At 32.9% G+C, this 16,293-nt stretch overlaps 1 protein-coding gene and 1 long non-coding RNA gene across 4 annotated transcripts in view; one reads left to right on the plus strand and one right to left on the minus strand.

The window, feature by feature from the left end:
• LOC100871146 (uncharacterized) overlaps positions 1 to 16,293 on the minus strand; it is a 54,695-nt gene that overhangs the window by 12,923 nt on the left and 25,479 nt on the right. For 2 of the 3 annotated variants that reach the window (XM_012486598.3, XM_086914076.1), the window contains exons 3-5: positions 15,115 to 15,566; positions 11,605 to 11,745; positions 3,343 to 3,528 (exon numbers count right to left, since the gene is read on the minus strand). In XM_012486598.3, the coding sequence (XP_012342052.1) occupies positions 3,343 to 3,528; positions 11,605 to 11,745; positions 15,115 to 15,542 (755 nt within the window). In that variant the 5' untranslated portion in view covers positions 15,543 to 15,566. The remainder of the gene's footprint in view (positions 1 to 3,342; positions 3,529 to 11,604; positions 11,746 to 15,114; positions 15,567 to 16,293) is intronic. The other variant, XM_086914080.1, reaches the window with a different exon arrangement.
• Positions 2,548 to 3,573, plus strand: LOC116414376 (uncharacterized). The gene is made up of 2 exons (XR_004224893.2): positions 2,548 to 2,802; positions 3,219 to 3,573. It is a non-coding gene; the product is annotated as an uncharacterized LOC116414376 (long non-coding RNA).

Consider the following 16,293-nt stretch of genomic DNA (forward strand, 5'->3'; position numbering starts at 1 on the left):
ATTCGTCGATGAAGAAGGAATCGCGTATATCGAGCTGGCAGAAATCACCATAGATTCCCATCGAATAAAGTTCGATGCATTCAGATGTACATTGTACGCCAACCGGACACTGTGAACCACGGATAAAGGAGAACGCGGTGCACTGCCAACCGATTGAGAGAGAGCACGATTCTTCGTTGATGCAGCCGACAGCACAACTGGCGGCTGTCCTACCGCACCTCTGCACATCCACCCACGCTATATCGATCGCCCCACCTCACTCTCCTCCGCTCCTCCTCCTGCTCCCACTGCTACTTCCTTCTACCCTGTTCTCCTCTTGCTTCCACCACTAGGATAGTAGTACCTAGTGTTCCTCGTGATGGCGGTACTGTTAATAGTACCAATGCCGATGCTATTTGTATATTGGCTGCTACGGATACCATCAAGCGCGAACGATACTCGAGTAATACTAAATTGGCATTGATACCGCGAAATATATAAAACAGGATGTTGAGTTGCCTTCTTCTGTAGTTTATTAGACGATTTAACCTTTTATTTCCTGATGCCATGATTCTAAGACTTATTTATATCCTATTATATTGAATGTTTAAATATATTCTTAGTATCTGGATAAGTATATAATGTATATTCATATAATAATTCATATGATATAAATTCTATCATTTAAAAAATAATATATTGTTTCGAGGATACTAAAAATTTGCTGTTATAACAAATTACGTTATGAAAAATTGTCAGGAAAAGAATTTCATTAAAATTCATCAAAATCAAAATTGTTCACGAATTAGAGTTTTTTCATTGATAAAAACCAATGTCAAAACACAAGTATCGGAAATACTGACCAAAGATAAAGCTTTTAAATTACGCATTGGTTTTTTGGGAGAAATTTTATCGTGTTCACAATTAATACATATATATACACGTTTATTCGATTGGAAAAAAAGGAAGATTTCACTAAATCAGTGGAACGGAGAAGTCAGGATATACACGTTACGTAATCGGCTGCGACGTAGATAACTGGTGGAGCAAGGCGAACAATAGAAAAGGAAACGGTGGGATGGAGCGTGGCTTTTACAAACCATGTTGTGTTCTAAAATGTTTCCTCGTTGGTTGCACACTTGGCTCTTTCTAATGTACAACGAATGTTCCTTCAAGATAAAATTTGTAAATTACGTAAGAGACACATGCAACGAAAAAGATTTTCCTTTTCAAATTGTTAATTAGAATTTTAACAAATCTGAGAGCAGTCTTTTTTCCACTCGTAAAATAACTTTTTACTTTCCAACGAATCCGTTGCGTTAAGATTTTAACTTTTGAAATGCGATTAGTCGGATCAAACGTGACCCATAATTTTTATTTAATTCGTAAAAGGCATTTCACTTTCGGTGTATGAAGCTGAATCCTTTGAATACGGGTTTAGAATCAAAAGTGAACCGCGTCAATGAATATTAAACTTATCTAATTTTCCTTTTTTTTTTTTAAAACTCTTTCATTTCCTAACGAACCCTTCGCGTAAAGATCAATGTATCTCACGGAATACAGTTTGCTGATTCAAAAGCGAGTGATATCAATGGATGTTAAATTTATCTAATAATCTCGCTCGCAAAGAGTTTTTTTTTTTTTCCACATTTTGGCAAATCTGTAATAATTAATCCTTGATTGGTATTGGGTTAACAAGAATGAATACGTTAAAATTAAAAATTTTAATCGAATTTGCGTCATTCAATTGTTAAATTGATTAAAAACAAGACTGCAAAAATTAACTTTTTAACAATAAATAAGAACGTTAAGACAGATAACCCACGTTCCATCGTTTTCATCATCGAAACGTTTAAATAACGTTATTTGATAAATTTTAACAACGTTTAAAAAATATATATAAAATACGAGTACAATAATTATTGCTCTTTCTTCCGAGGACTCGTCAAAAGCGTTAACGAAGGATAGAAAGATGAACAGCTTCAAGAAAATAACTTGAATAATCCGGAACAAGATTTAAAACAACACTTGTTGCCCGGTTTTCAAACGGCGATCGAACACGATTATTACGTACGCGGAACGAGCAGCCGATGAGAATCATCGTCGAATACGGATCGAAGTCAAGGCGACAAACGTCTGTAACTAACGTAACGCCTTCGTAACTTTTGATACGGCTATTAAGCGTGCGCTTGCGCAATAGGGTCACGTTATTTAAAGACAAGGAATGTCGTATCATCTAAACACGGTTATACGTAAGATACAAACCGTCCGGTTTAACAATCGGGGACATTGCACCCTGAGATATATATCTCGGCCTCTTAAAGAAAATTCCTCCTTTTTCTTCATATTTTTCCTTCCTCCCCCTTTTTCAGATCAGCGCGTTATGTGTGTCGCGGCGAGGAATCGCTTTTATCGCGGAAAACAGATACGGCTGGATCTCGGATGGAAACGTACACCGAGCGAGTAAAGCGATACGTTCGAGACGGATTACGACTTAAAAAAAGAAACGAAACCAGGAGAGAAAGAGAGGGAGGAGGAGGAGGAGAGAACGATCGAGGAGCAGTAAATGATTCATGAAACGATCGCGTCGCAATAGAGAGGCGCACGCGTGAATGCGCGTTGTTACCTCACCGACTCCACGGGCCACATTCTGTACAACATTCTGTAGCGTAAGAAACGTAAATTGGTACCGGTTCGTTCGACGGAGGAAGAGAGAACGGAGAAAAGCGTGCACAGACTGAGGGGGAGGCACGTCACTTCCGGTCCATTAAGAGCAACACGGGGGTCACTAGTGTTGTGTGCAGGGAGCTAATTATAAGAAAGGTAGTGGCTCTCATTCGATCATGTGCAACCACATCTTTTTCATAAACGTGTTCTCTTTTGAAAGATAGATAGATAATAATATTTAAAACAGATTGCGAATAAACATATCCCGATTAATTTTTTGTGCAACCTTCCTCCTGGCATCTAATGAAAAATTCTTACGATTAATAAAATAATCAAGATAAAATCAATTTTTTCTTCTCATTACGAAGCCTGTTTCCGATTTTGTTTTTTTAAAACGGTACAAGGTCGAGCGAATTTACGAAGAAGGAAAGAAAACGATGTGTAAACGATGTGTAACTCCGAACATCGTGATTTTGTTCCGCTTAAAGTGTAACAAGTTTCTCCGATTACCATCACGTATACCGGCCTCTAATAGTGGAAAAAAAAAAAAAAAATCGTATTATTTGTTGCAGGGAGGCATACACCGTGGTAATCGATAATTTGTCGGCGTAACCGAGAAGGTGTAAGTATAAAACTAGAGGAAACGAAGCGAAACGGAACGAGGCGAGGCGAGAAAAAGAAAGACCTGAGGCTTACCTGATTTGCGTGTGATAGGCGGGAGCTGTGTGTTCGGTGTGCGTGGTCAGGAGTTCGGCCGGAACGGTGTCCATGTCGATCGGTTGAGTCCTCGATATCGCGATAGGCTGCACCTGAAATACGCCGGGTGTTGTCGGTGAAGGTTGTGGACCTAGCAACGAGACGCGTACCATTTCCCTACCTTCGCTGTAAAAAAAAAAATAAAAAAATAAAAAAAAAAAATAGAAAAATCATATGAGAAATCCTCCTCCAAGATACAATATTTTTGGAAACATTGATTATCTGAAGGCGAATTCGGAAGGCGATCATGTTCGGATAAAAAATCTTTTAGATAATCAAATTTGTGTTATATGTACATAGCTAAAGGATTTTCAAAAAATAATATGTAGTGTTTGTTAAGTAAAAATATAAAAATAAAAAATAGATTATAATTTTTAATGTAAATACATAAATACATAATAGTAAATATGAAGTTTCATTTTCTTGAAATTGCATCGATTAAACGGAACACTTTTTTACTGGGAAGCGCGAATATATCAGATGTAGTTAACTATCGCATTTACTGTCTACTTAACCTGTCTACTTGTAGAGTTATTCTCATTAATTTCTAGAACTGGAATTACAGTTTTTAAGACAGAAGTATGTACCTCTAAGAATTTAATATATAGTTACATTAGATATGTAAAATACAATTATTTTCAATGGAAAGTAAAACATTTTCTTCCTTATTTCTTAAGATATGTTTTTCGAATGAACTCGTGCACAATTGTCAGGTTAGTCGAGAATTCGGACGTCTAGACTCCGCCGTCCGAATCCGCCCGATTTTTCCCGAGATTGTCCGAATTTTTTTCCGAACCCAAGAATTCTTTTCTCGAATAGCTCGCGACTTTTTCTGATGTTTTGTGCATTTGGGCACTTATAATATTATAATATTTTTTTTACAATCAGATACTGGTATCTTTTTAATTTTATCAAGAAGTAATTAAAAATGTTGGCAATATACTTCGCGATTTCAACATATAATGCAATCAAGATACATATCGTACTATAAATATATACATATATACGAGATGTTCCAGGATTATATATTGAAATGAATTAAAAAAAAAAAAAAATTTTTTTTGAGTGGATATATATGAATTATCAATAAAAAAATTTTTAAAAACAAATAAATAACGTAGAATGAAATATTTTATTGTGTTTCTCATTTCGAATAGAATACATACAAATTAAATGGTAATCAAATACTTTGTGTACTGATATTTAATTAAATTTTCAATTTTAATTTTTTCGAAAATTTTATGCGAACAAATTTTATTATTAACATTCGCAACTTGTTGTTAATTATTCACGTGTGGATATGACACTGGAATTAATTATAATCGACAATGAATTTTATTATATACAATATTAATATTATTCTGGATCATTTTATACAATGCATCGTGTATTAAGTTATCGATGACCTTGATCTTGAAATCAATACTTTTCGAATCGACAACGGTGCGACATTTGTTTCTTCGAAAAGAAAAGGATAAAAAAAAAAAAGAACGCAAGGTTATTCTCAACGGGAGAAACTCATTAATCAAACCAATTAAAATTTTCAATTAAAATGATATTTCCTTATGGGATTTTGCGCAATATATTTAATATCACGCGCGACACGAAAGCTGATGTAAAAACATATGACGAATAATTCACTTCTTCGGTGATGCTTTTTCAGTCGTTGACTTGTTTCGTTCGGTTCACATGTTGCGCGAATGGCATCGCGCCAAAGAATATACTACGACTGACACTTGCCAATTTTCGAGATTACTTGATAATCGAGTAGATATAATATCAAAAAATATCAAAATGTCGTTAACTTCGATCTAAAATTGTTGCTCTTGTTAACTCCGCACCTTTCTCAATCGCTCATAAAGATTGCTTCAGACACTAATTTTTATAAATGCATCTTAAAAACTTTTCGACTACAATTTCGTAAATAAAATTATCCACAGCTTTGTTAAAAAAAAAAAAATAACAAAAAAATAAAGAATAAAGAACGAAAAATTTGCCTATCGTCACCCTATTCGTTCAATGGGGCTATTTGCCACTATCCCGTGGCGTAAATGCTAATCCTCTCTCTCTCACTTTCAAGAGGCACCCCCACGGGTTTACGGGGAAAATGTTTAATCGATATTTTTCGACGGCGAAACTTTGCACGACGAGAAATTCTACGAATAGCCTCCAATTATAAACGAACAACTTTCGTTTCCCCTTTTTATTGTCACTGCCGACCACCACGTTTTGTATAAGAAACGAACAATTTTTTTTTCTTCTAATTCTAATTCTCAATGAATCGCGTCCACCAATTCCAGATATTGAAACTCCTTGTTTTCTAAAGAGACAATGTTACACGTCTCTCTAGAATATCTTGAGAGATATTGTAAAGCGAGACATTTTTTTTTTCCATCTCACTCTTAAGAAATGTTTTTCTCTTTCATTTTCCACGGTGAAATGTGTAAAATCGAAAAGGAGACAGTCAAGAAATCCTAGAGTCCTACTTTCTACACTCGTAACTCGTTGTCTCATTGTGCGACAGTTAACGAAAATAAACGTGCAATAAGATAACTTGGCATCTGTCAAGTTCTGTGTAATTTGTGAATATTTAAGAATATTTAAGATTAAACGTTTTAAAATGAACTATAAGTTTTGTATCTTTGATTATTCTTGCGATAGATGCACCAGCAAATATGGCTTGAATTCCAGTAAGTCAAAAGTCCGTATTGAAATTCTCGTGGAGCAAGTACAACTGATTCAATTATTTCAGAAATACGGTCGAGTTCGAAATTCGACTTAGCAATACGCATGAAACATCTAATTGCAAAAATTTGAATTTCTATAATTTTCATCCTACATTTCTAAATATCCAAAATTCGTCTCTATCTTTTTATCTCTCTTACTCTTACTATACAATTCACTATCAATAACAACATCACAAAGATAAAGATATAGAATAATGATAATTTCATAATTTCATCGGAAAACAAAATAAATAAATTATTAATCACGTAGCGTTAATAAATAAACCGTTTCACCGTATGCTGCACGGCACTTCTGGACTAGCACTATAATCCGTTTCGTATCAATTCACAGTTAATCGCGCGTGCAGCTACGCACATTCCACCGACGTAAACGTCGATCAACGAATCTATTCCATTTTAATCGAAAAGATAAAGGTGCAGAAAATAGAGCGTGGTAGAGGCATTATTATTCGCCTTTACGCGAAGGAAACGTTTTCATTATCGAAACCACGATAACGAATAATCAAAAGAATTTTTAATGTTATTCTTACCGACCAACAACCGTGTATACACCCTCCAGCGTTACGTCACCAGCGGAACGCAACGCAACGGAAAAACCGAGATCTCGACCGAACTCTCGCGAGTCATCTTGTTATTACGTAATCCGCGCATTCCTTCTCGTCGACTTTCGACCCAAGTGAAGGGAGAAAGAAGAAGAGAGAAAGAGAGAGAGAGAGAGAAGAAAGAAAGGAGAAAAAGGAAAGAGGAGAACGAAAGAAACCGAAAGGCATAGCCGAAGTCTGGTTCGAACCGGTTTCGTCGCGCTACGGTCACGCGACTTTTCATCCCAATGTAGCCGGTTACAAAGAAATCGATCTTGCACGACGATAATGCGCGAGTGTTTATGCCCGTCCAACGAGAGAAATTATCCTAAATATATATACGCATGCGCGCGCGTAGGAAAGAGAGAAAAATATGGAGAAGAGCGCATGCGTGTTTACGATTATTATTACTTGAACGTCTCGAACTTCAACTTCTCTCTCTCTCTCTCTCTCTCTCTCTCTCTCTCTCTCTCTCTCTCTCTCTCTCTCTCTCTTTTCCAGACACTCGTGTTCGCTACGGTAGCATGCGGTGGCATCTGACGTCATCGTGCAGTTAAACACCTACTATACGATTTAAACTTTAGACCTTGAGTTCGTGATATCATTCCACGCCGATGATTCTCAACCGACGTTATAACCAAAGACATTATTTGTATTTACCGCCAAAAATCGTGCATAAATTCTTTAAAACCGCGTAATTTTTATTAAATTATATACATTGAATTAACAAATTAATTATCGCTTTGCAAGTATTTAATAATCTCCGCGATAAGCGGAATCCATTTTTTCGACTCGCTTAATTCAATGATTCGACGATAACAAGAATTAGATAAATTAAATGGTCATGGTGATGGTTTGACCCAGTATTCATTGTATATTTTTTTTTAAATGAAAGTTCAATTGCTATTTTTTTTTTTTTTTTAATGAAATCAACATCGTCAATGTCAACTTGCTCGTTACGAGATATAAACTACGATAAATCATATAAACTACGTGATATATATATATATATATATGTAAATGTACATGAAGTACGAATGTGTACATACAAACGAATTAATTATACGTTAGGAAGAAAAACATACTTGATAAAATTCTAACCTAATTTCATAAATGTACATCTTTTCACCGATAGGATCGATCATTTTACGAGAAAGGGGCAGATAGTCGATAGATACACAGGCGCCGTTGCGTCTATAACCTTACGAGGTCGAACTCTTGTTTCAAACGAGAACGGTCAATGATATCGAAGAGTGTACATTTCCAGAAAATGGAACCGTAAATAGGCGTGTAGCTTTGCCAAGAAAACGTAAAGAATGTTAAAAATCATTTCAATATTAATTGGCAAAATTGGATACAAATCGGTCAATACGGGATCAAATATAACGATAATTAACTCGGTATATAGTGTCGATTCGTCACGAAGCGTAAATTATCGACTGCCGCTCAGATCGAGATTACCTCATGTTTTCCATTTTGGAACAGTACGCCCATTTCTGTTCGGCCGTGTATTTTTAACTCCTTACGCTCGCCGGAATTTATGCAACGATATATGCGATCGGTTGTGCACGACGAACGAGTATGTGAAATGTTGAGCATGATCGTCGAAAGAGTTTGTATGGCGTGGCGCAAACTCCCACACGCGCTGCTTCAATTTGTATTCATAATTGGAAGGTATTTGGTTCATGAAAATCGGCTTTGTTCGTCTCCTCGATTTGCACGAATTTCCCATTCAAATTTTCTGAGCGTCATAAATTAAAAGAATGAAGAATAAATGTCGAGTGAAATTGTTCAACCCGTAAAAGGAGTGAAATAAACGCTTGAAACGCAATTTCTCAACGTGAATCCGGTGGATTCGTATTAAATATCCTGGTCACGCATGACCGAGTGGCATCGAGCTTCGAAGTAACGTTTAAATTTATATACAGTTAGAGAAGTATATATAAAAAAAAAAAAAAAAATATCGGTCGAAATGGCGAACGAAGTGATATATAAAAAAAAAAAATGTATTATTCAAACATTAGCTTTCAATGTAAATATATACATTTTATAATGTAATATTTTTACAAGTACAGAATAGAAGCATTAGAAAAAAAAAAAAAAAAAGAGACGAGATGGCAAGTCAAGAAAGATAACATTATTATCTAAGTAAATTAAAGATTTGATTATATTTCAATTGCCGATAACGAGTTGAAAACGTTATATTTTGCAATGTTCGATTTTTCTAACAGATTTGTATTCGCATTGATTTTATAAATAAGCTTTGTATTTGAAACTATTCTTCAAAGAACACAAAGAGCGATTCTTCAATGACTGTTCAAAAAGTTACATTTTACTGTTGGCTATAGAATAGATATTGATGCGCCGAAAGAAAGAAGCTAGTTCATGAGTAAGATGAACGTTAAGAGCAAAATAGTAGGTTAACGCGAAAACGTTCCTGCTCGAGTGGAGATACCGGTTTAACAAAAGGAAAATCCAAAGATTCGAAAGAAAGGGTCCATAGTGTGTCAAGATGGCTCGTCGCCATGGTAACTAGCCAGAGAGTACTCGGTCTCTTTTGCATTTTCTCCCTTCGTAACCATGTTTCTCCACTTTCCCCCTTTTATTACATTAGTTCATACGGTTTATGAGCTTCTCAGGGAGAATCGATTATTCGATACGCACGATCATCGTTGGTGCGTAAAACTCGAGACGCACGCGACTAATAACTTTTATCGTTGCGCTTAAAATAGTTAGAAATGAAGGGACGATGGGACGAAGAAAATCGCCGATACGAACAATTAATGAAAATCATTGCTCCAAATAGCTATACGTAATTAAGCGAATGAATGACTACATTCATATTGTGTTTATTATAATAAATACTAAAGAAAAAGAAATACCTGACAGATGAGAATCCGTCAGCTTCCCGTGGCCGTGGCTCGGGAACAATGACGAGAAGTTCCTGTAAATACTCCTGGCATGCAAGTTCTTTTCTCTGAACTTTGATCAAGTTCAACCGGTATCACACGACAACGCTAAACACTCGCGAAAATGTGCACAAGGCTGTCGACCGATGCCCAGGCCCGACACGAACTAAACTTCGACTCGCCGGGAAACGAAGCTCATACGCGTCGCGAAATCGATTGTAAATCCTCGGCACCACGCCTGCGTTTATGGAGTTTCCTTGCTCCACCTTGTCCGGCTTTGCACTGTTGAATGGCGCTACCCGACATCGTGTGAGAAATTGCGATAGTGGTGTGCTCTCTCGGCGCTTTTACGAAACATTTCGTTCGACGCAAACTCGGAATTTTTATTAATTCGAACGCAATGAAAATCGCGAATTAAATTTTTTTCCCTTCAGATTTAATCTCTCAGGACATTTTCAATGTTATGAAAATATTTAAATATCTATTTTCAATATTAAAACATAGAATCATTCCTTTATTACATTTAACATTCATTAAATATTATGTACAATATTAAATTCATTATTATTTTATCTATATAATTATTCGAGTAAATTCATACAGCATAACGGGATATATCAGCGTTATATATATTTAAAAATTCATGCTTCTTCATGTGCAAATTCTAAGGATGACATCATATGTCCTGAGGCAATTGAAGAATATTTTAAAACCTCAAAAATGATGTCAATATCATTACCTTGTACATTGAGGTACTATTTTTTATTTAAAGAATTACTCATTCTACAAATAAGTTAAAAAATTTATTGCTACGATTTGCAATCAACTAATCAAAATTCATGTATTACAACGGAGAATAATTTAAAAAAATATAAAAATTCTATGCGAACTCCTATTTATTCATTTTGAAATGAAATCTAATAGAAATAGTAGTGATATTATCGAAAACCGGCATTAAATATTCCGTGCATGTAGTTCGTCGTTTAACCGGACCAAACACGATAATGATCGTACTGGACGATAAGTAGAAGTCTATTAGGAAGACTGCGCGTGGGCGAAGGTGTCTAAATTACCAAACCACAAGTCTAATATAATGTTTGACCCACGGATAAGTGCATCTTGGAGAAAAAAATTTGAGAAATACTGAGTATTTTTAACGACCATTAAAAACTTTTAAAATAGAAAATATACGTCTAAGATAGTATCGTGACTGATTCAGTATGTGAGCAATAATTTTAAGTCTTTGAACACTTATTATAGAAAACACTTATGAATATACATACGTATCTTATACATATATTACTTTTTTATCTTAAACATTACTTTTACATTACATAATTGTCATTCGAATGAAAAAAATTTTAAAATATCACTAGTAAATAGATACGATTATCAAAATTTTGTAAATAAAATTTAAAGTTGAAACAAATTCTAAAATATATAATAGAGTTTTAAAATATTTATTACAAATATATATTTCGTGGATGAAAAATAATTTAATAAAATATTGAAAATAATTGAATAGAAATTATTACTAAAGAAGATTATTACTGAAAAGAAATTGTATGTTAATAAGATTTACACTTAAAATATTCTTAAAAATCTTTACAAAAATTAAATTAATTATTCTGTAATGGCTTAAAATCTACTGAACAATAAATCAAAAGAAAAAAATAAATAAAATAAAAATTAAGCGTTCAAATATTTTTATGGCTCCCGCAAAATATATTTACAATAAATATTTCATAACTGTTCAAATTTTATTTCAAAATTTTTCCATTTTTTAATCCTAGTAGTTTTATTTATATATAAACTAATATTACAACATATATGTATAAGTATTTATATGAATATAAAAGAATTTAAAAAAATATTTATACATTATTAATATTCTTATTTTTTATTTTTCTTTTTTTATATTTATTATGAAAAAGTAATTTATAAAAAAGTATTTATCTTGCTTACTCGGTATCAGGTACAGATGTAATCATGGAGGGTATGCGTCCGTTGTGATCCATAAAACGATTGATTTCCGGCTCTTCTTGAACAGGTGTCTCATACACCAAAGTTTCTACCATCGATCCTTTGCTCGAGCCAAAGGATACTCTAAAAGAAAAGAAAAGATGCTATATTTACACTTTTTTTTTTTTTTCAAAAAAATCGTTATTTTAGAGAAATATTTAGATCTTTGTTCAACGTACATATGTAATGTCTTCAAAATTATAAAAAAAATCGAAAAAAGATGACTCTTGACTTAAAAATGAGTTAAAAAGCAATAGAATAGAATTATGGAACTCTATTTTTGAGAAGATCGAAATTGAAAATTCGTTGGATATGTGTATGATCTTTTTTAAAAACAAAGGTTTATATAAAAAAAATTTTTACTTTGTACTTTTATTTATTTTTATGTCAGGAATTGAATATTTTTTTTTAATTTTTCACGATTTTTTGAGCTATCTTGTAATTAATTGTATACGAGAAGTTGCATGTAACGGGAAGCAAACTTGAATATGAATGAGGTGAAATAGCAGAGGAACACCATTGACGTAAAAAATATCATTAGTCGTGCGGAAAGCCGAAAAAAAATTTGCTATAAACCTCAGTTTCCTATCGCGTGACAGTACTCGAAGCGAGTGAATCGGACACTTGGTAACCACAGAAGCGGGCGGTCCGATATCAAAATCGAAATCCCGCGTTCGCAAGATCGAATTACGTAGATCAAGAGCGGTTGAGATTAAAACTACGAATGTATTTATCTCATACGATATATCAGCAAAATATCAGCATTAAACCTTAAAAAAATATTTGTAAAGTATAATTTCCAAAATTATCAAATTGAATTTATCAAAATTCATTAAAATAATTCAAAATAATGTTTGGAATAAATTTTTGTTTAACCATAATAAATGTAATAATGATATTTCTCAAAAAATAAAAAGAAGAAAAAAAATTCATGTATCGTCTTGTCTTTGATTCGTCGATTTGCTTTAATTTAATTCACTTTCTTTTTTATATAAAATGTGGTTCTGATCTAAGCTAATATGGGAGGACAGTACAGTGCTGCCGCGTAACGACAATTTTGTTTAACGAAGTTGATCTTAAAAGGATAATACAGAGATACTGCATAAAGATGCGTAATGTTACATGGCACAGTAACATTTTAAATGCTATCATCGTTCTGTCCATTAACGCACGTAGGCCTCTTTCTACTTGCATTACTGTGTCACCAACACGAATTGTTCCCGATGACGTAATTCCACGTAACTCGTTTGCTCCTGCAGTATTTTCTTTTTTTCTTACCCAGAACAATGAATTATTCATTTCAATTCCTTTATTTTTTTTTTTTTCTCATATTTTAATAAATGTTAATTACAAATATATTTAAATATTTTATAAATATTGTAGTTATATCCAATTAGAACCTCATCCTTTGACTAAATAATATATAATTATAAAAATATATAATGATTTTGTTGTGGTTTTATTAACACATAGAGGTTATGTTGCATGAAAAGAACTAAATAATTTTATCAAAAACTTTATCGAGAATAACGTTTATAAAAAAATATTTTCCCATATGTGCTGGTACTTTTAATAAAAATCTATTTCATTAGATTCATGTCTAAACTAAATTAATAAAAAAAATAAATGTGGAAAAGTTTTCGAAGTTGTAATATAGGGGTATCAAAACCTATACTTGCACGTACGTTTATTCAAACATGGTCCATGAGAGATCGAATGACCATGACCTATCCAACATGTATGTATAAATGTCACGAGAACCCCAATATATTGCAAGGTTTGGATCGCGTTCGTTTTACTAATCACTCAAATAATATTATGAACTTTTTAATATGAATATTAACATGTGAATTCAACCATTTTATAGAAATATAGGCTAAAAGTGTGTGAATCGTAGAATAGTGATTCAATAGTGAACGAAAAAAAAAAAAAATATGATCATTATTTTGTGTTTTTAAAACCGATGGATAATTTTAACTCGGGCAACGCTTCGAAACATTCCACCTTGACAATGAAACGACTCGCTTCGATTTCTCACTCCCGCTCTATACCAAGCGCTGTGAAACAGCCTTCACGTAAATATTACGGTTAAAACTTCGTTTTAGGATGCCATTTTTTTTAAAAACTTTTTTTTTATATTCTCATATTAAACGAATAGAGACAAAATTATATAGATTCGAATATTAGATTTAAATTTAGAAATTCATTGGTAATTAAAAGGTTGCATATTTAAAAATTTGATACTTTTAGTAGTATTATATATCTTAAATAAATTAAATTGGTTAATTAAATTAAATTGTGTTACATTAAATTAGATTTATTAACATCTTGCAAAGGAAAAAAAGAAATTATTTGCACGACGATGAATTTCAAGGTTCAAATATATGAATATTTATGGCGTTTTCTATTGTCAAAATGACAATAGAAATGATAATATCATTAATAAAAGCAAACCGAAATTTTGTTTTGAAATTTCTCTCACATTTTCTTACACTATTTGATAAATAGAAGTAAAATACATCATTTAGATTAGGTTAACTTTTTAATTAATGTATTTCTATATTTAAAAAAGTGTTTGAAAATGAATTTAAACACTTGTCCCATCTTTTTTTAAGCGAATTATTCTGAACATTCGTGAATATATTTTGAAATATATTCTTATTGGTGAGATATAAGAAAATTGTATCATAACCAAATAACAATGATACATCAATTGTCTATTATCTGAAATGATAGTGTCGATAATACAAAGCAATGATATTGAACGTTCAAGGTTAAAAAGATAGTTGATAACTATCTTGTATACATGCCAGAAATGATGAAATTGTTGCCTGTGAACTGTATGCAACCTTTCGAGGTTTATATTGTGACTCCCACATACTTTATATATACATATAAAAATGATATACAATGATATATAAAAATCGATAGATCTAAATTCAATTCTGCTCTATTCAATCATTGTATCGTTCCTGTCTTTTGGATCAATTAAACGTAAAAAATAAAATATTTGATTACAGATGTCCAAATGTTTAAAATAAAATGTCAATGGTCAAAAATAAAAAAAAATCGTGCTTCTCTTTTTTTTAATTACCGATAATCAAAAATCAATAAAACGATGTGAGCAATCTCCAAAAATATTTTCATGAATTATCAATAATTAAAAAAAAAAAAAGTCGAAACCACAATTTTTTTATTTTTGATTTTCTTATTTTAAAAAATCGTTCCCTTAAATTTTTAACCGTTTATAACCATTATATTGAATTAATAATAATAACTCTTCTTACAAACGAAATTTGTTTGGGCATCAAATAGATCCAAACTATCGAGATTGAAAGACAGCACGCAGAAAAAAGATCAAAGACCGAACGAGCTAATTTAGAAAGGTAGTCTCACCCTTGAACCCTCTCTATCTCTAGCCCAACGAGTTATTCATCCAGTTTTTGTTCTTACCTTTTTAGACTAGTGTGCTTCGCCCCGTTGAAAATTTTACTCTTTCGATCACTTCCAACCGTGCTCGCGTCGCTGTTTATACTGTACAGGCTGTCATCTTTAGTGACCTTCGAGGTGTGCAAAGTCGATTTTTTCACCACGGTACCGTTGTGCTTTGGACTTTCACTCAACACCCCCTGATGCAGTTGCCGCTGCTCGTCCTGCAGATGGCGCTGATCGTCGCCATGCTCCTCGATCTTCGTTGAAACGATCATCTTCGACGTGTCAACGTATTTTTTCGGGGATATCGTGATTACTTTGCCCACCGGCTTCGAACCGATGGACGGGCGTTCCTTCGGACTTTTCTGCAACTTATTAGCGCGATAATTGCCCTGATTCGAATCTCCGGGTGGTGGTTTGTCTTCGGTTGGCAGCATGTACGACAACATTGTCCTTCCTCCGTTTTAATTTATCTGCGCAAAAAAGAAGGCGATTCTCAATATATGATATATATGAAAGTAAAGAAAAAAAAAAGGAAAAACACAAGTGTGCGCACTTTGTTGTAAAAAACTTGGAACAGATATATATGTTGACACTTCTGATATATAGCTTGATCAAAGTTTATTTACGTTTATTGTGAAATGTAGAAAAAGATAGAAGATGAATGAGAAATTGTTTGGTTTCTTTCTGTAATGTAATTTTTATTAACGTATTTGAAAAGTTTATCTGATTAAAATAAAGTTAAATACGATATGATTATTATCGTGTTATATTATTTATTTAATGGATAAAAAAGTTACTATCCTATTATTATATAAATAAATATGATTCAAATCGTATTGCGATTTAAAAAAATACAATGATAGAAATTTAAAAAAAAATAAAAAAAAAACTTCCTTTTTCTTAATTATGCCGTAGATAAATTTTTTAATCGAATTTTAATTAAATTCATAAATAAGTTTAATTTTACAAGATTATCTTTGTATTTTATTTTTTACAAAACAAATCAATCAATTGTATTGTTGAATTTTTCGAAATGTGGTTTTACTAAATGCATTGTAAACAGCAAGGAATACTGTTAGAGCAACTTAGCATAATAAACGTAGAAATCAATTTTCGAGTGTTTCAAATTGCCCGCGTATCTGTATACTGGCGTGTGACGTTAGCCAAGCCATACAGGAAAGAGGTTGCGCTTGAATT

Source organism: Apis florea, unplaced genomic scaffold (genome assembly GCF_048593485.1).
Source record: "Apis florea isolate Af1SG1 unplaced genomic scaffold, ASM4859348v1 contig_1914_pilon, whole genome shotgun sequence".
Lineage (NCBI taxonomy): Eukaryota > Metazoa > Arthropoda > Insecta > Hymenoptera > Apidae > Apis > Apis florea.